Source organism: Sinohyriopsis cumingii, chromosome 9, assembly GCF_028554795.1.
Source record: "Sinohyriopsis cumingii isolate HCF-2022 chromosome 9, ASM2855479v2, whole genome shotgun sequence".
In the NCBI taxonomy this organism is placed as follows: Eukaryota; Metazoa; Mollusca; class Bivalvia; order Unionida; family Unionidae; genus Sinohyriopsis; species Sinohyriopsis cumingii.
This window is the reverse complement of record NC_142969.1, coordinates 56,832,640-56,852,231: the sequence shown is the minus strand read 5'-3', so window position 1 is coordinate 56,852,231 and position 19,592 is coordinate 56,832,640. Positions and strand designations below refer to the sequence as shown.

The 19,592-nt window shown below is 34.7% G+C and overlaps 1 protein-coding gene across 1 annotated transcript; it reads left to right on the top strand.

The window, feature by feature from the left end:
* Positions 1-11,080: 11,080 nt before the first annotated feature.
* Positions 11,081-18,779, top strand: LOC149791869 (uncharacterized protein CXorf38 homolog). Its single transcript, XM_089969488.1, has 3 exons — positions 11,081-11,599; positions 14,162-14,320; positions 18,708-18,779. Exons 1-3 carry the CDS (start codon positions 11,081-11,083, stop codon positions 18,777-18,779), a joined length of 750 nt encoding a protein of 249 aa, XP_089825614.1.
* The last annotated feature ends 813 nt before the right edge of the window (positions 18,780-19,592 follow it).

Sequence of the window (19,592 nt, the reverse complement as noted above, 5' to 3'; positions counted from 1 at the left end):
CTCTTCCACTAGGTGTGTGGATCATGTTTCGTGTTGCAAGTCGTAAGATACCAATATTCGACTTGGAAGGTCCTAATGACGAGTCATGCAAATATGAAGCAAGAAAACCCCTAGAAGTGTGCACTTAGAGTTAGAGTGATATGTGGTCATTAGGTGGAAAGAGGAAAATTATCTGTAGTATTTGCAAGTTTAAGAACCCTTCAGCTGACAACGACTGTTGTCTTGAGATCCTTGGGAAAAGTGGGAATCAATCGACCTCAAGCCAGACTCACGCATGTGTTTGATTCATTGGTAGTGAAACCCTTGCGTGCAGAATATGGCAGCAAATTTATAACTTGTAAACAAATGTTGAAATACACGAATATCTATAAAATGAGATATGGGCGAAAATTTGATTTAGCAATCGAACACTTCTAGCCTATAAATATTTACAGATGTGGTTAGTGTGCTTCATGGGTAATCTGGCCCTGCATGCACTTGTGTTAATCACTATCGAATGCAAAGGAATGTGGTCCTATAATAAACTGTGAGGTAGTCAGTGGGATGGATCTCCTACCCACTACTAACAGCTACCTATGTCCGGAGGAAAAAAAAATGATGTTTGTAGTCAAACAGAATCTAAAATTTGTGATGTATCAAGACTGTTAATTAATTCATAAAGACAATTACCAGTAAAGAGTTTGTACAATTATGTTGTTTACATTACTAAGTGTAACAAAGGGACTATCATATCCTGACGATAAACATTCACGTAGGGTGACATCACAACATAGTTCCTAATGTTAACTTTGTCATATCACGATGATAAAAATGCAATTAGGTGGACAACATAAGCATGTTACCTAATAATAACTTTGTCAGATCATGACGATTAACATGGATTTAGTAACATGAAAATAACTATAAAAAGTATTAATAATCCCAGTTTTCTAAATGAAATTAATATGTATATATATTTGTATATGATATAAATAAAATATATGTATAGTATGTACGCTAAATCAATGCAATAATTGTTGTATAGGTGTAGTATACAAAATTATAGTTTCTGAGACAGTTGTGGGTTTTAAAGTTTTAAAAACACCCGCCCCCGAAATACCATCCAAACCCAAACAAATTCCCACAGAACAAAATGCTTTCTGTTTAACATTTGCAGATATGAAAACTGTGGATCTGCGAGCCTGAAGGGCGAATAGGTGGAACAGTTAACCGCCCTACTTACGTAACAGCTGAGTTACAAATTTGCTGTAAGTTTATCTATATCCTCATTACAAGATGGATTAGGAGGTTTAATTTAAGAAATAAATAACCTAAAATTCTACATTCATAATAAAACGAAAAAGAAAAACAATTGTAATTTTGATTACGGTGGGGGGGGGGGGGGGGAGACAATTACCTAGTAAATACTCCCTTTGCTATTTGATTTACAGTTTGATAGCAGTAAAGTTTTTTCATCTACTTTATTAGGTCAAGTAATACCGGATCTTTATTAAAAGAGTGTTATTGCACGATCGAGCTATATTGATTTATTATTATTATTATTATCTGCAGACTTTTAAAGGTTTTAATGAATAGGCGATATCAGCTCCGAAAGCGCCAGTCAATTGCATTAGGACACACGGTACTAATTATATGGAAGAATTGTGAACCAGTCTAGAAATGGGTGAGAGTATTTACGGGTTTATTGGTCCATAATTGGTTAATAATGAAAATTAAAATTTTAGTGAAAATATGTTTTGAGAGCTTATCCTATCTGTAATTTAAAAAAAATAGACAAAATTCTGTTGATGTTATTTTAGTATTTTCACAGGCTTGACTCAGTAGTACTCAATAATGAAAGTAGCACCTGATTCATTGGTGCAGAATTAATAACATGTGTTTCATGCACATATAGATAAACAAAATGCCGCGGCTCATATGGTGTTCTCCACACATAAGCTTGCACTAAGGTTAGATGTGCATGGAGAATTATAGGTCTCATCATCAGCACCCAGAAAGTTTTAGTTATTGAATTTTGAATATGATAGTGTTTCTATATGTTTACTATATGTTTACTATTGGAGCTGAATTAGTACCGTGAGTCCATTATCGGTGTGGAACTAATGTGTCGGCCTATCGGGAGCCAGTCTCATCAGCTCGGTACAGTTGGATTGTCCTCTGTCTTTTCCGTATAAAAAAGGGAAAATAAAAATCGCAAGTACGAACTACATTCTGAACTACTTTTGAGGTTAATTCACGACCTAATGGAAATGGCCAAGCTACGTTCCGATTACAACCCGCTCTGCACCATAGCCGGAACTTAAGAATTTGATTGCAATTTAGCAGTCTCGTACCCTGGCCATCCACAAGGCTTGACGTTAATGGCTAGGGAACCAGCCTCGACAAACCAGAAGATTGTAGGAAGGAAAAGATCGTCAAGATCTGGACCTGCATCAGCGTTCTGGACGTGCAAAATGTTTGCTCGACAAGTGTTAGTTTTGTTATCCGTTATGGAACAAAATAGCTTTAAGAAACTTCGATTGCATGCAGATGTAATTTCTACATTGTCATGACTAAGAATGTCAGATGGACCAAGTCACAAGTTTTCACTTTCGATTTGACGCCCCGTACATTTTATCACAGGAGTATGACGTTTTATCAGTTAAGTACGGCTTTATCTCTGACAACATGAAATCACCTTATCAGTAATAAAAACAAACACGTGTTCATTTATATTACCGATAAGGTGATTTCATGTTGGCAGAGATTTTGCCGTACTTTATTGATAAAACGTCAGACTCCTATGATTTAATTTTGTTTTGTTTTAGTGAGGACCATCGTGAAAAAAAATGAAATCGTTTCCTTCAAAATTAAAGTTTCATGATAATCAGTTTTATTTGATTAATGCGTCTGCTGTACTTCCTAGGTAAGGAAAGGACTATCAGGGGACATAACTCTTTGTGGCTTCTCGATATCGCGAGCCGCCTAGGTTTCATAACAGTGATCTGCATTTACGGTATATTTCAGTATTTCCCTTTACCCTCATTAATGCGTCAGATACTCTCAGAATTTTAATTTGACCTCCAGTTCTGACACTAAGTTTGTTTTTCTATTTTATCTAAATTGGTTTTGACAAAAGAGGGTGTTTGACTCTGTTGCTTGCACCTCTAGGGGAAACACTGTATTTCGATATAAATTTGGACATTTTTGAAGGCAGAAATGTCGGAACCTGGTAGAATATAGATCTAGACTAATGTTTCTGACATTATGTTGCCCGTGGATTAAACTAATAACTTTTTTTTATTAGCATTGAAATTTTCAGAATTTTTATATTCAACAATAATAAGAGGAGGTGATCATAAACACTGTAGATGTTAAGCTGCCAACCCTTTTGAATTGAACCATGTAAAGTGTTTCATATTTCTGAGTAACATCTATTTACCATATGAAGCCTCAATTCAGGAGTCATATTTGGTTATTTCAGTCATATAAGAAATGATCGGTGCATAAGCCAAGTTTATCCCTCAAATATTTAGCTCATTGTCTTTTACTGGCATGGTTCACTTGTGTGAAACTTGATTTAGTAAAATGAATTCTGTGAGGATTTTCTCTCTCTCTCTCTCTCTCTCTCTCTCTCTCTCTCTATATATATATATATATTTCATCAAGATAAACTAACTATATGTATTCAGTTTATTGATCTGAAAACATGTCACTGCAATACTATGCCTATATAAATATGTTCCTTGAAGAAAACTATAAACAATGCCTATAAACGACAAAGAATAATATAAATGCTAATTTCAGTTTCACATAATGTATTTCAGATTCTTTCTTAACAGAAGACTTCATTACAGAATCAAATGTCGAAAAAATAAATGCAAACTTCCAGCATCTGTTTCAGATGTCATGAAAATAAATATGGGTGTAGATGGCTGCAGCTAGCGGCTTACAGTTTTGACTTATCATTGCTTTCATTATTTGTCCTATTTTGTCCTGAAAATTAAAAAAAGAGCATTTGGGACATTGCAGACGGCCCCCACTCCTTTCATGTACCAGAAATCACTCCAATTAGCGTCACATAAACAGTTGAGACTTCATTTTTATAATTCTTGCATCTCCATTTTGTCATTCTACGATCCACCTCCATTGACAAATAGCTTGGTTTACTTGCAAAAACTGGTACTTCAATTTTTATGTCCTATAGAAAACCATGGGCCTTTAGGGATCAATGAATGTATGTCTATGTAAGTGCATTTATTAAAATTTAATTATTGTTGTTCTTAGATTTAATAGTAAGACAGGTTAACTAGTCTATTTAATCATATTATACAATGCACTGCATTTTAAATGCATGTATCGTCAAAAAAGTTGCAGACATAAAATATGACCGCTTTAGGAAAAGATGTCATGATGTTACTGGATTACATCTGGGTATTCCCCATAGGTACAGGTCAAAAATCAATATAACAGACAATGAACTTGACATTACAGGAAGGACGGGTTGTTATTTGATTTTGCTACCATCATCATTATTATCATTTTCATAACCACCATTATAATAATAATGATGTTGCTGAAGAAGCAAATGAGAACCATTTACTTTTCAGATGGCTCATTGTTTTTGGAGAAAAATGTGACCTTCAGATAGCTTGAGAAAAAGTACCTTTGCTTTGTTATGTACAAAATCTGATATGTACAAAAGTACCCTTGCTTTGTTATGTACAAAATCTTAGTTCAGCATATTTTGCTGGAATTTTTTTAATTTTATATCTAGAGATAAAGAAAGAAAGCAGTACCTTAATCTGAACATTACAAAATGGTTCCTACTTACTGGTACTGGTTCATAATTGAGTCTGCACATATTAATGGAGGTTACCAATGCATGATAATTAAATCTGTAAATAGAAAGAATACAAATATGTCATTCTTTTCAACTTAACAGTTTGGCTGGTGATTTAAAATGGGTTGTTGTAATATTTGTTAGTTTAATTTGCAGTCAGTCTGGTGATTTAAAAACTTAACTGGATTTATGAGTTAAGGACAATTCATTTTAATTCCTACAAAGGAAGCTGGTATCGGATAATAAATCGCAGTCTTGAACTATCATGTGGCAACCTAATTTTAATGCCAATTGCCTCAGAATGATCGTCAGAAGATTTATTTAATCCCCATTCTCACTTTGTTGGATGCAGATGACAGTATTATGGAGATCTTCCATCGACTTGACATCCACACGTCGTGTAGATACGGTCATCCTTTTCAATGCATTTTTGTCTTTTCGTTAGAGATACAGTTAATATTAAAATAAAAACTGAACACACTGCAATTGTTTTTATTTTTTTTATACACGTTGTCCTATTGCAGAAGAGAGATGCACCTTTGTGTTTATTGTAATGGATAAATCCAGCACATCTAGCAAGACTGACAGATTGTACCTCTTGTGTAAAGCCAGATGTAAACATGTGACGTCATAGCCATTTTTTCCTAAAGCGATCATTGATCGCTTTTTGCTTTTGCAATCATAACTAGACTGGGTCAACAAGAGAGGAGATTGCTTCCATCAGAACAAATAGCCGGGTAGTATGAATTTATTTTTGACAAACATCATGCAACATTCAATCTGGTTGTTAGTGCATCACACTTTTTAGATCGATCTCATCCAAAAATGCACATATCATTTAACATTGATTATGTTGTGGATACTTTTCAGGGTGTTTAAATAATGACCTTCTAAAGAAATATGGATGTATGAGGATCTAAATAAAGTAGATAGTTGGTATTTAAAAGTATGTGCAATCAAATTCTAAAATAGACACTCATTACTGAAATAGTATGTTCTGAATGCCTTTGACTTACTATAGCAGTAGTGGGGTTTGGTGTTTTTTGGAGGAAATTAAGTTGACTTCCAAATAGCCTGAAAACAATATTCTTCTTGTGATTTTGTAGAAAGAAAAATAATTATTCTATTATATTAGGTTAATTTTTCTGTTATCAAGACATACAAAAAAAAATATCCTGGTAAATTCAAGAGAACATTTTTTGGTTTTTGTTTCAAAGAGACTTATAGTGGTATTATTTTTAAAATATTATCTACGTTTATCCAACAGCCTTTAGGGACCGACCATTACTTTGCTGGATGGGAATTTGGTCATTTTTTACAAATAGCTTGAAAAAATATTCTTGCTGTGATTATATTAGAGAAAATAACAAATTATTCCATTATGGTTTGAATGAAAATCCCCCTCCTCCTTTGAAAATGAAATGGTTGGACCCTTTGCAATTTCACCCTGGAATTCATTTCATTAGAATTTTATACTTGTTTTTCTTATTCTTGCAGTATTGAATATCTGCTTTCTGAAGAGATACTTGCACCATCAGCCAGTCGTTTATAATGGTGGCTTTCTTAAGGTAAAAATATGATATTGCACAGCTTTTAAAATTTGGGTAGGTTGGTATTTTTTGTTAACATATATATATATATATATATATATATATATATATATATATATATATATATATATATATATATAATTAGTATATACATATTATGTACTAAGCACTTCAAATACTTGGTTAAACAGCTCAGTTAGATGTACAAATTAATTTCGGGAATTCTTTTTCTTTATAATGTTTTTTTAAATATTATATAGTGGAATAATGATTAGTATGTACAATTTACTAAGCACTTCAGGTGCTGGACTAAACCAGATCTGTTAGAATCACAAATCAATTTTTGAATTTTTCAAACGTTATATAAATATATATTTTGAGTTTTTCAAACATATATATATATATATATATATATATATATATATATATATATATATATATATATATATATATATATAGTGTGACCCCGCTATAGCGCGCTCCAATATAACACGAATTCAGACATAACACGGTCTTGGTATGGCTCCCAGAATTTCATGTACATGTATTTTTCTTGTACACAAAACAAAATCTTTCTTAAAAGTATGAAAAAACCGTAAAATGTTTATTATCATTTTGGTGAAGATATCGCGTATGAATAATACAAAACGATTGTGGTGTGGCATCTGAAATTTTATATGTATTTTTCTCGTATATGAACAAGTAGGTTATTCTTCTAAAAAGTAAGAAAAATAACGCATACAGAGTTTATTCTGGGATTGCATAGGTCTTCGCCAATGTCGCAAACTTGGATTGTTTTTCCTTACTGGCGGCAAAATATACAATGTGGCAATTTTTTTATTGGTGACATTGTTGACTGTTTGAACTTTTATATACAGCCATTGGTTTGGAGTGCAGAAATTCAGAGGCCCCATGAAAGGAAGCCACAAACTGGATATAAAATGCACTGAAATGTATCTATTTTTACATAAACAAATTCTTTGTCCATATTGACAAACCAGCGCATTGTTATATCATAATCCACTTATCTTGACATCTAACATGAGTCTGTATGTTGTGAAATATCCATTTTTTTGTTGTTGACATTTCTGGTAATGGAGATCAACCAGACCAGGCATTATCTCGTAATCTGTCTTTCAATTGGATTTTCTGCCACTCGCTAGTAATTAATAGATTTGCAAAGACTGACACATGCGTCTCTATCGTCCGTTGACCCTTTGGTTTATTCAATAGGCATAGTACCTAGAATAGTCCAAATGGCAGCCAATTCCCTTTTGAAAATGTATCCCGATAAAATTATTTGCTGAAATTTGAAAGGAAACAAAATACCCTTGAAGCACCGATTGTTATGAAAATGTACTCAGCAAATGGAAAAAAATCAGTCTCAATCATGCAAAAACATTTTTTATGTTGCCGCCACAATAGGCCGTGGGCATTTTTTTTGTTCTCCAAAGCTGCCCTTCATGCGGTGACTTCAATAACGCATGCACCCTTCATATAAGAAAGCCGACTACAATCTATCAATAAAACAAGAACTTTTCTTCAAAGGATGTCAGTACCAAACTTAAATAAAAATGATGGAATCTGATGGATTTTTGTATTTTCCAACATGACTGGAACACATTAACTGTGCCGTGAAAGTTTCCTTTTTGTAGGGAAAAAGTTTATGCTTGCAAACGTAATCAACGGCGGCTTAAAATGCAAACTTTTACCGACTTGGGACGTACTGAAAAGTAAATGTGCTTCGTCATTCGTTATGTGATTGTGCTATGTTTTCCACTGAATTCAGACCAATATGACCTGTGACAAAATTATTGAATATTTTAAAGCTGTGTGTGTGCATATTTTCGATGGAATCACTAGTATTGTGGATTCAATGTGTATGATGAGGTTCATGTGTGAGTACATGGTGTTGATACTCTATTCATGCTATACATTAGACATGAATATATAAACAATATTCATGTATATGTACCAATTCGTGGTTTTCTAAATAAAGTAAACTATTATATATGTCTTCTCTGTTTTCACTAAAGGTGTATTTGTGGTAACTGTGCTGATGAAGCACGTATTTTACTGCCTGCATTTATTACCTATACATCCCCTCACAATTTTTTTTTTGGTACATGCATCATTTCCTATGCTAACTGACTTGGTTGCATATAACACGGTTCGGAATATAACGTGGTTGGGTTTTATGGCTACCAACTACCGTGTTATAGCGGGGTCACACTGTACCGTGCTGAAGTGGGGTTATACTGTGTATATATATATATATATATATATATATATATATATATATATATATATATATATATATATATATAGTATGTATGCTGTATCAGTGATACATCACAAGATGTATAAAGGAAATAAGGCTTGCATGGTTTCCTTTTAATAGAAAACGAGTGGACTATCATTGATACATTGTACATGTACATACTGTGCATATATTTTATTTATATCACATACAAATACACATATTTGACCTTTGAACAGAGTTAACATATGCTCCGGCAACTGTGTATTGACTGAGTGAATGAGTGTATCCACTACAAAATGTAGTTCTGTGCCTTTTATTCCTGTTCACAATCACATTTGCAAATTGATAAGTTGTTTCTTTTCTTTTTAAGTTTCTACTTTTATTCACATTGATTAAATCAATATAAGCCACTGATGATGTAAACATGATAGATTGTTTTTGTGAAGAAAGTAGAGCACTATGAACACGTTAGCTTCTTGTATACACTGAACACTTAGGCATTCAGGTACTGACATATGGAAATTAGTGTGGAATAGAACCTAAGCTAAATGATGAACCAACAAGAGGTAATTAAAACATTTTAATATATTTGCAGTTGATCTGAGTTATTATTCAGCTTTTATTAACATTATTACTGACTATACAATTTTCTCTCTCTCTCTCCTTTTCCTTTGGACAGTTTGACTTAACTTTACCATCATTCACAGGTCCAGAGACAACATTTCATGACACAAGCAAAAATCCCCAACGCTCATATTTTCATGGATTTTTCCCGCATCTTTCTACAATGGTCCAGAGAGAGAGAGATGGGGGGGGGGGGCACTGTTTGGACATTTTCATATTTAGTTAATAATAATCGATTTTTAGAACATTATATTACATTTAAGAAACAACAACAACACTAAAGCATTAAATACATTACAGTGTGTGCCTCACAACTGACAAATTTAACTTATAGTGTTGACAGGCTATTGCAACTACGTATCATTTATATTATGAACACTGTAGATGGATCCCAAGGAAAGAGTAAACATACCGTTACAACGAACCATATTCTTGTAGGTTACTTGGCGCAAGTTCAGTTTTAAGGTTTTCATCCAACCCAAAAATAAATTCCCTCTAACTCCGTATTTCTGTGCATGTTGCCCTTTATGCATGATAGGGGAGAAGGGAACGGAAAAAAGAAAGGATGGTGATGAAATTGTGTACCATGTTAAATTCATTTAGAAAAGGGGGACTATTAATACTTGTCATCAGTGCATTAGATTACATACTTTGAATACAATAAACAGTGGAAAATTTGATTAAATGAAGACAACAGAAGAAAACCATTTTGAACTGCATTTGACCACTTACATCTGTGTTACATTTGTGTTATGCATTCCATAATGCATGAAGTACAGTACATGTACATGAAAAATCCAATTTGGGTGCAGGTTACATGTTAGAAATTTCCTGTATGAGTCATATACGTTTAGAAAATATATACAGTGTATAAACATGTCTATACAAAATGTTAGTCTTGTTTTATGTACTAATTAATAATCCATTGTCAACCAACATGTGTCATTCATAACAATTAACTGCCACATCATTGTCCAGCAGCATATGACTGTTTATTTGTTACAGCATTTGCATGCTACATGTACTTAAATTGGCCTAGATTTTGAGCTGACCCAGTGCTTGAGACAACAAAAATAAACTCTTTAATGAGGCTACCAAGGGCAAGAGGCTACACATAGAAAAATGAAAACATGTCACCATTTTTTTAATATTAATTAAGCATGAGTAAAATTTGTACTTTTGTAATACACTAATAAATTCCAGAATAGTGTAATGCATATAATTAAGGTTATCATGCAGAAAACGAAATTTGCAAATCACAATAAATTTGTTCCAATCACAGGTGACTATAGTAAATGTAACAATCTTTCAGATTTAATTACTTTTATACAAGTTTGGTACTCACTTCCTTTGATGAATTTTGCATTGTTTTTATAAAAGATAGTAGCTGGTTTGTTTTGATGAAGGGTGTACTTGCTATTGAAGTCACTGCGAGAACAAACCTCCGAGGACCAAACCTATGCCTATTTGTAAAAAAACGGCAGCATTGAAGCCTGGTGGCAACATCAAATAATTTTAGAGCAAAGTACGAGTCAAAACTGGCTGCTTGTCGACATAAATTATAAGAAAACAAAGATTTTGTTCAAGTTGGGACTGATGGCTTCTGTTGATATGTAATTAGTTTTATCTGCACATTGACATAAGCATGAAAAATTTTGATGTCGATATAAGTGGGTAGGGCTGTACAATATGTTGAAAGTCATCTTGTGATATGTCAGTATAGTTACTTCATACTCAGATTTTCATTTCTCTTCCAGGCTATGGTGTGAGGATAGATTAGTGCCGATGGTATAACTTGTCACTAAATAAACCAAATTTGAAATGGCAACACCAGTGCCTTCAGATAAGGTCAGTGACAAAGAGTACACAAATTGGCTGAAGGTGACCTTGGTCCTGTATTATATGAAGTCAGGATTGCACACCTTCATTCAAAGTGAGTTTGATTGTCTGCATCAGTCCCTTGTACAAAAAATATATGGAGTTCCAACAGTGCCACTGCCGCTTTGTTCCATGTGTGATGCTAGCCATGTGATAAGAAATAAGTACTCTGGAGTTTGGACATTCCCCAAACAATGTAGATCGTACTGTGATGTCTGGCTTCATGAATTGTTGAATCTACACACCAACCCTAAATCAGAGAAAATATACTGGGATAACAGCCATGTCCCTTCATGGCCATTCAAGTCATGGGAATATGCCAAACTTTTCTTGCCAAGGGGGCAGCAACCCACCAATACCGGTCCTGCTGAGAGTGACACCCAGGCACTTATGGTGCTACTTGCTAACTGTAAGCACTTTCAGGGCAAACTTTCACAGCAAGGTCAAACACTGACACATAAGGTAAGTTACAGCAATAGTGTTATATCCGTTTTTAGTCATACCACTTTATGAATGTTAACTAAATATAGGATTTCTTTTGCCATGTTATTATTCAGACAGAATTAGATGAATTTTTAGAGGCAGGAGCCGTGGTGACACAGTAGTTAGCATTCTGGACTCGAGACTTAGATACAGGTTGAGTTTCGAGTCCTACCATCGCATCAAACCAAATGGGTGACTGCTGTGTCCTTGAGCAAGGCACTTTACTCCAATTGCCTCTATACTAAATAACCTACTTTTACTGCTGTGCTTTAAAACACAAAACAAAACATCTGTAACTGTAACCCTAATTAGCTTAACTGTTTTTAAGTTTTCCTCATTTACACCACGTCCTTGCTTACATGCAACTGGATAACTAATAAACCCACTTTGAATGCAAAGAAAATTGCAATCTAAATTGGTAAATATAACTTTGATTAATTGCTTTATTGTATTACACATTCTCAGTATAATGTAAATAACAATATTTGACAAATTATGATCGATGAAAAAGTCACTAATACCTGCTGATGGCAACACTTTAACAAATAAACTCCAATTAAATAAATTTTGTCAAATGAAATTGTCATTTGTCTCTATCTTTTAATTTGTTTTCAGTGTAATCATCATAAATACAATATGCCCTCTTGTATTCAAATGTGAAAGATGTCAATCTATGTCTACCATCATTTTTGTGAGAATGTAATTAAGTGCCAGATGTGTTTTGATCTTGGAGTTGAAGAAGTTATTTTCTTCTTTACACTCACTTAAAAGCAGTCGTTTTTGTAATATCATACAAATTGCATCTTTTGTATGTAATTAAATAAAGAGAGTTAAAAGGCTTATCCTACCTGCCTAATAGCTAGCAGTCATGGTAGTTTGTGATATCATCCCATTTCAGGTGATTATTTTAAACACTGTTATAAATATAATTATTAAGCAATTAAATTACCTTAAATTAGCCTACTAATTCATGAATGCGATCAACAACCAAGTAAAACTGAGTCCTTACTGAAGAAAAGGCTTTGTTTTACAAATATAGTTCATTATGGATTAGTGAGTTCCTGAGTTTGTAGTTGACTTAAAATTCCTGAATTGGCATTCAGAGATTTTCTCAAAGATGAGAAGTAGTTTCATTATTACTTGCAGTGAAATCACTTCATCGATATTGTACTAATAAAACAAAACAAAAAGTTGATTCTCAGCAGTGATGGCTGTTTCATGGAATACTTGTTCGATAGTTTTGAGAAAAGGGAATCTTGTGTTGTTATGAATTGACAACGAAAAGCATTGACATAATCCACACTTTTCACTTTCACATGATTATTGTTCAAACCAGTTTTGTTAATAATTTTTCAGAGGGTGTGTATCTTGAAAATAAAGGTAATGTATGAAAAAATGCCAGTAATATCTTTAGAGAAGAACGGCTCTTTAATAAGTAATGTGATTATAAAAGGAGCATTCGGCCATTAATAAGCCCCAATGCCCACCTCTTCCATTTTCTTGCTGTCCAGTGGGGATGGTCCCCTGCTTAATGTTTTTCCATAGCTAGCATCATCGTTTTGTAGTGCCATATATGTATTTGGACCCTGTTGTGTGTGGGTTGTCAAGAGTAAGGTCTACATAGCTATCTTGGTACAATATGGATGTGATAATACATGTTATGTATAGTATCCACTCTTTTCCTCAAATGTAAGGTGAGGTGGCTTCTTGACTGTTCCAGAATAGGGTGATGTGACTTTGTGACCCATCAGGAATAGGGTGAAGTGGTGGGAAAATAGGAAAAAGTCGGTATAAAGGTGGAAATTTAAAATATTCAAAGCATTCACTTAAAACTGCTATTTTACTAAGCATTGACCCAGATATAAAAACAACAGGAACTCTTAACAAATTTTGTAAAAGTATTCAAAGTTTCTTAGCTTGAGTCTTTAATAGATTATAGTAACTTTAAAAAAAATAATTTTATTGGAAATGGGAGACAGATAATTTATGTAAAAGTTCTTATAGTGCACCAAGTAGCTGTGAAATGTTAGTAACCATAGGTAGACATACATCACAATTTTAGTGACTGAATTCAAATTTTAGGTTGCTAGCCCCAAGTAATGTTCATTGCTTATTGATAGAAGAAATAATGAAGTGGTTATTAAAATGGTAGAAGGAGGAAAAATAGCAGATACTAGTTATGGCAAGCTAGATAATAACATAGTTTTGTCAAGTGAAATTTGTCTTTTGTCTCTATCTTTTAATTTGTTTTCAGTGTAATCATCATAAATACAATATGCCCTCTTGTATTCAAATCTAACTGACTGAAGCCCACAAGGGAGATTTGTTTTTGTACTAATTTACTATCCCTCTTAAAATAAGACATTATTATTATTATTATTATTATTATTATTAACTTGATCCCAGCAGATGAACCTTGAGATATCATCAGATCATGGTTTATTGATCTTAAGTATCGATGCCTAACTCCCCCCCCCATTTGTGCATCCTCTGTTAAACTAGTTTTAATTAGTTTGTTCTACTTTATATTGATAATTTCAGATTTCCACTATAGGTAACCAGGTGATGCATGATGCTGAAATGAAAGTTTCAGATGTAGACAGAATGAACTTCATACAACAGATCATACAGTTGTTAGAAGATCCTGTCTCTCTGAAGTCATTAGAGGATTGTAAAACTGCTGTTGACAACATCCATAAGGTACATGTATAGTATGTTTTTTCTGAATGCATCAGTGTATTAGATGATGGTTCATACTGTGGTAACACTGCATTGGGCCAAATTTAGAGGATGATATTAGTAGGAATTGTAGGAACACATAACATTCCTTGTCCTACGGCTCACCATTAACAGCTCCCATTCCTGTTAACAGAGGCTGATATAATACATAACATGCCCTGCAATAACGTGAATTTGGATATGATGCAGTCGTGGTGTGGCTCCCAAAATTTCTTATATTCATTTGCACATGGAAAAAAATGTTTTTTGTTCAAAGTACGTGAAATAGTATATAAAAAAATAGATGTATTCATATATCCAATGAAAGATGTATTTGAGTCACTTCTGGTTTAAATTGAGATCCCTTCTCTTTATAACTCACTTATACTGTGCCATTCCCAAGGCGAGGGTCGTATATACTGACCCAGTATTATATCTTTAAAACTAGAGCCAATCAACAGTTTTAAGCATTATTTTTAGTCTCAGTGACTCATAATTAGTTAAGTTTGACCACATTTATTTCGGAAGTATTTTTGCTGTAAACCAGTGTTATTGGGACTGGTGTCAGTAATCTTGGATCGTTTGGGATTCACAATACTGTTAATAGTTTTTACCTGTGTCAGTTTGTTTTCAAGGGAAATAAATTATTTGTTGAATTTTGCAAAGCTTCTCACACTTTTCTATTACTTATTTTAAACCGTATAGTCATAATAGTTTATAGCTAAATAAAATCTGTACAGTTTTTTTTATGCTGCCTCAAATTAGGCAAGAAATCCCCACTTTCTGAAGCCATTTGCAGCTGTAGATACAATACAAATGAATGAGAGGGTGAATTTTCACAACACATGGGAAAGAAAACCTTGCAGGAATTTCAGTAAATATTGGAAATGTTTGTGCAAGTTAATTTAAATATTTATGTTACATACAAATTACAGTAATATAACACTAAACAATTTATCATTCAGAGAAAGATTTTCCTTTATCAGTAACACTCACTGACTTGTACCTCTCTAAAAGTTTATAGAGGATCAAAATATTAAAATTGGTATGTACTAAAACAGGGAAGTTTTATGCAAACTCAGGGCATTGTTTTTGTTTTCAATCATCATCATATATCGTTTTCTTCCTCCCCATCCCAACTTTGAAGGAGAAACTGATGTCTCCAGTGTAACTTCACTGATTGCTGGAGGCTGTAGTAAAGACATCCTGGCACTCTCTTTGGAGATAATCCATCTTTGCAGGATTGTAATTGTTCTGGACACTTCCAGGGTCTTACTGGACCATTGTAAAAACCTACTGTTGTCTCACCATTTTAAGCAGACCGATCCGGTGGCCTGTAGTTAGAGCATCCGCCTCAGATGTGGGAGGTTGTAGTTTCAATCCCCCACCAAGTCATACCAAAGACTTAATTAAGAAATGGTACTAACAGCTGCCTCGCTTGGTGCTCAGCATTAAGAGGTTAGTGTTAGGACTCAGGTCTGCCTGGTGTCAGGATAATGTGACTGGGTGGAACATCATGCTACATGTCTGCAGCATGATGCCTCAGTGCTAGACATTACTATAAACTGCCACAACGCAGACATGATAGCGATATGACTGAATTTTTTTTAAAGCTGTTAAAAATCAAAATCACATCACATCACACCATTTTAAGCAGAAATGCTTTTGGAGGCCTCATCCATTCTGTAACATCGCAGGGTATAAGAAACGTACAACATCGGTAACTAACAGCTGCTCATTGTCTGCTGAAACACCCCAGGCATGACCAAGTTTACTGACCAAGAGTCATGTTCAAATTCTAATGATTTATGTTCTGCTAGTTTTATACCCTGCTTTCTCACCATATATCAGCACCTTTATTTAGTCTTCATAAGCAGCATATTTGTCTTTGCATGCCAGGCTACATTTGATTTTATTTCCTTGAGGTAGTTGGTGTCTAGGCGGTCTTGCTTTGTCTTGCACAGATATTATAATGTGAATGTATGTTTACTATTTAAGGCAATTATTGTCAATTAAGGAATACATATTTATATTTTATCTTATGAGTTACATTTTAATTGTAACATTTGTACATATCAAGGATTTGCTGACTTTCCACAAGTTAATCTTGGACAGTTTGATGGATTTCTGAGTCTAAGCTGTGGCTATTTAATTATTGTTTTCATGCATGTCACAAATTGTATGGTACGTAGTGTTGAAAACCATGAATACTGTAGAACTGTGACTGAGAGTCACAGTAGTAAACATCTATTGGTTCTGTTTTTTCATGCCATAACATATAATAACGCTTTCACCACCAAGATCGTTGTATGTTTGAGAAGATTAGTGTCTTGGCGTAATATTTCTATACCCCAACTCATAGAGGTGATCGTATTTAGGATTTCTTGTGTTTATCCATCCATCTGTCACGCCATCATATTAGTGCTACTAGTCTGCTATTGATTGATTGCTTTCAAAATTGGTACATGTTATGGTCATCATCTGAAAAGTGTATATTGTCTGTAATAACTTTGTTAACCTTGTGGTTTATACTATGATGCAGTGTATGTACTATTGAAGTTACTGAAGGTTTTCTGTGGTAATTGTGACATGTTATGGTCATCATATCAAAATGTTGACAAATTGCATTTTTGTAAGAGTTTTTGCTAGTTTTAACTAAAATAATTTTAAGCTGTAGGAATCATAGTACTTTTCTACTTGTTCTTATCAATTAGACAGTGCTATAAACACTGCATGATATTACAGGATGCAAGAGAGACAGTGCTATACGGGTAAATCATGGTATTTGCCCCAGATGTGTTGCACATTGGGGTCAAATTTCAACTTCTCATAATATCTGTTGAAACAACTTCATTTGGAAGTTCAATGTGTTGAACCTTTGAAAATTTAATGGTTTATTGAAGAGAAAATGGCAAGTTTATTTTTTTCTTGTTTGCTGGAGGTGGAGTAGTTTCTGGGTATGGACACTACATAGTGAAAATAACAAGCAAAGTCAGTCACAGTTTTCACTTGAAATTTTTTGTTTAAAATTTTCACTCACCAATTTTGACTTTTAAGCTGCACATGTTACCAATTAAGGTGCAACTTGTAGCACTGATGTGGAGGGTTTTATGACAATTTCCAGCACAGTTCTGGCTTTATGACACCATTTAAAAAGCGTATGCCCACAAAAAAGCACAATTACAATCTATGATACCAATTTTAAATAAAAAATGTATTTGTTGCAGTAATTCTATTTAGGTCTTATCCAAAACCACCTTATGTGTGGACACTTTAATTTGACTCTAAGAGAAAAATAAATGTTGACAGGCATCTTCTGTTAGTCAGAAATCTCCATGCCATTTGCCTCTTGAGGTAGGAATTTCCTGTCTTGATCAATTTCTTGTAAATACTTTTGCAACCAGTTTTGTCAGATGCATCATAAAGTAGCTTAGAGCTGATGCACAGTTCTGAGTTTTTCTGGTTTTTTTTTTTCTGATTCCAACTTTGATATTCAGCTATTGCTCTTATTAAGTCTTGGTATATTAGGCAATTTATTTGATGTTTTTTTGAAGTTTTTGTTCCTTCTGTCTTCCATCAACTCATCTGTTTTCCTGCTCATTTCTAGGGAAGTTTCTAAAGTTGCACAAGCTTTTTCTAATTCCTTATTTAACGAAATCAAATAAGCATGTTTCTTGTAAAACTTCTTCTTTTCTTGTATGTGGCAAAATAAATAGTTTTACCCATTATTGATAATATTAATGTTTCTAAAACTAATTGATCCTTCATCACTAGTGGTTTTTGAAATCTTAAGTAGGTTGTAAAGATATTGTTCTACAACATCATGTTGTTGTTGGCTTGACTTCGCTTGCAAAGATTTAGGAAGAGGGATATCCACGTCTGTTGCATGTGTACTGGTGGCTGACGAGCCCAATACGTGACAGGCATGTCCGTCCAAAGAGGCTGCAGGGGAATAACTGGGTTGTGGTGGGTGCTGCCGATGGTTTCCGGTTTTTTCTTACCATCTTTTTTACTCCAAGCTGGCCTGTCTGGTTTGTTCAAAGTTGGCAGTGGCCCGGTGAACTGTACATCGCCAGATTTCTTAGTCAGCAGCTTGTGATGCCCATTGGTGGTAATTGATGCTACAGGTGGTGAGGGTCTTTTTCAAGGAGTCTTTATATCTCTTTCGATGTGCCTCTCTATCACGGTGGCCAGTGGACAACTCACCATACAGTGCAATCTTTGGCAGGCCATGATCCTCCATCCTGGACATGTGTCCTGCCCAGCGTAGCTGTATCTTCATGAGCATGTCCTCAACACTGGTGATCCTTGCTTGGTTGAGGACTTAAGTGTTCATGACAAAGTCACTCCAGTGGATGTTGTTGTGTAGGCAGCTCTGATGGAAGCGTTCAAGGAGGCAGAGATGGCGGCAGTATGTGACCCAGGATTCAGCGCCATATAGGAGGGTGGTCAGTATGACAGCGCTGTAGACGCTAATCTTTGTATCTCTCTTGAGACTGGCATTGTACCACACTTGTTTATAGAGTCTGCTGAAGGCAGTGTTTGCCTTGGCCAGTCCGTTGTCTATTTCTTGGTCGACCTTGGCATCAGAGACTATTACACAGCCCAGGTTGGTGAAATGGTGGACTACATTCAGCTCTGATCAATGAAGATGCTTGGTAGCCGGTAATCTTCCTTGGGAGCAGGCTGGTGAAGTACCTTAGTTTTCTTTAGGCTGACCTCATGACCAAAGAGCTGGCATGCTTCTGCAAAGCAGGATGTAAGGCAGCTGGCTTCCATGTGGGTAACAAGGGTGGCAGCGTCTGCAAAGAGAAGTTATCTTATCAGTTTTTCCAAGGTTTTGGTGTGGGTCTGTAGTCATCTTAAGTTGATGAGGTTACAAAATTGGATATAGATGCCATCTTCATCATCAAGGCCTTCTGTTGCTTTTGGAGCATCATGCTGAAGAAGATTGAAAACAGTGTGGGGGCTAAAATGCAGCCCTGTTCACATGATTTACAATGGGGAAGATCTGTGACAGGTTGTTATTGTTTCTGACCTGACCAAGCTGGTATTGATGTTGCTGGATGACCATGGTAAGGAACTTTCTGCTCACCATGTCAGATGCCTTGGTCAGGTCCACAGATATGATGTAGAGTCCTTTGTTTTGTTTTTGGCATTTCTCTGAATCTGTCTCAGGACGAACACCATGTCAGTTGTGCCCCGGCTCTGAAGCCACATTGACCCTCTGGAGCATGTGCTTCTTCAATGGTGG

What these genes read in the sequence shown, in the direction of transcription:
- LOC149791869 (XM_089969488.1), top strand. Translation starts at nt 11,081, where the DNA reads ATGGCAACACCAGTGCCTTCAGATAAGGTCAGTGACAAAGAGTACACA. An exon ending in GTCAAACACTGACACATAAG is followed by an intron (nt 11,600 to 14,161) that starts GTAAGTTACAGC and finishes TGATAATTTCAG; the next exon opens with ATTTCCACTATAGGTAACCA. An exon ending in CTGTTGACAACATCCATAAG is followed by an intron (nt 14,321 to 18,707) that starts GTACATGTATAG and finishes GTTGTTGTGTAG; the next exon opens with GCAGCTCTGATGGAAGCGTT.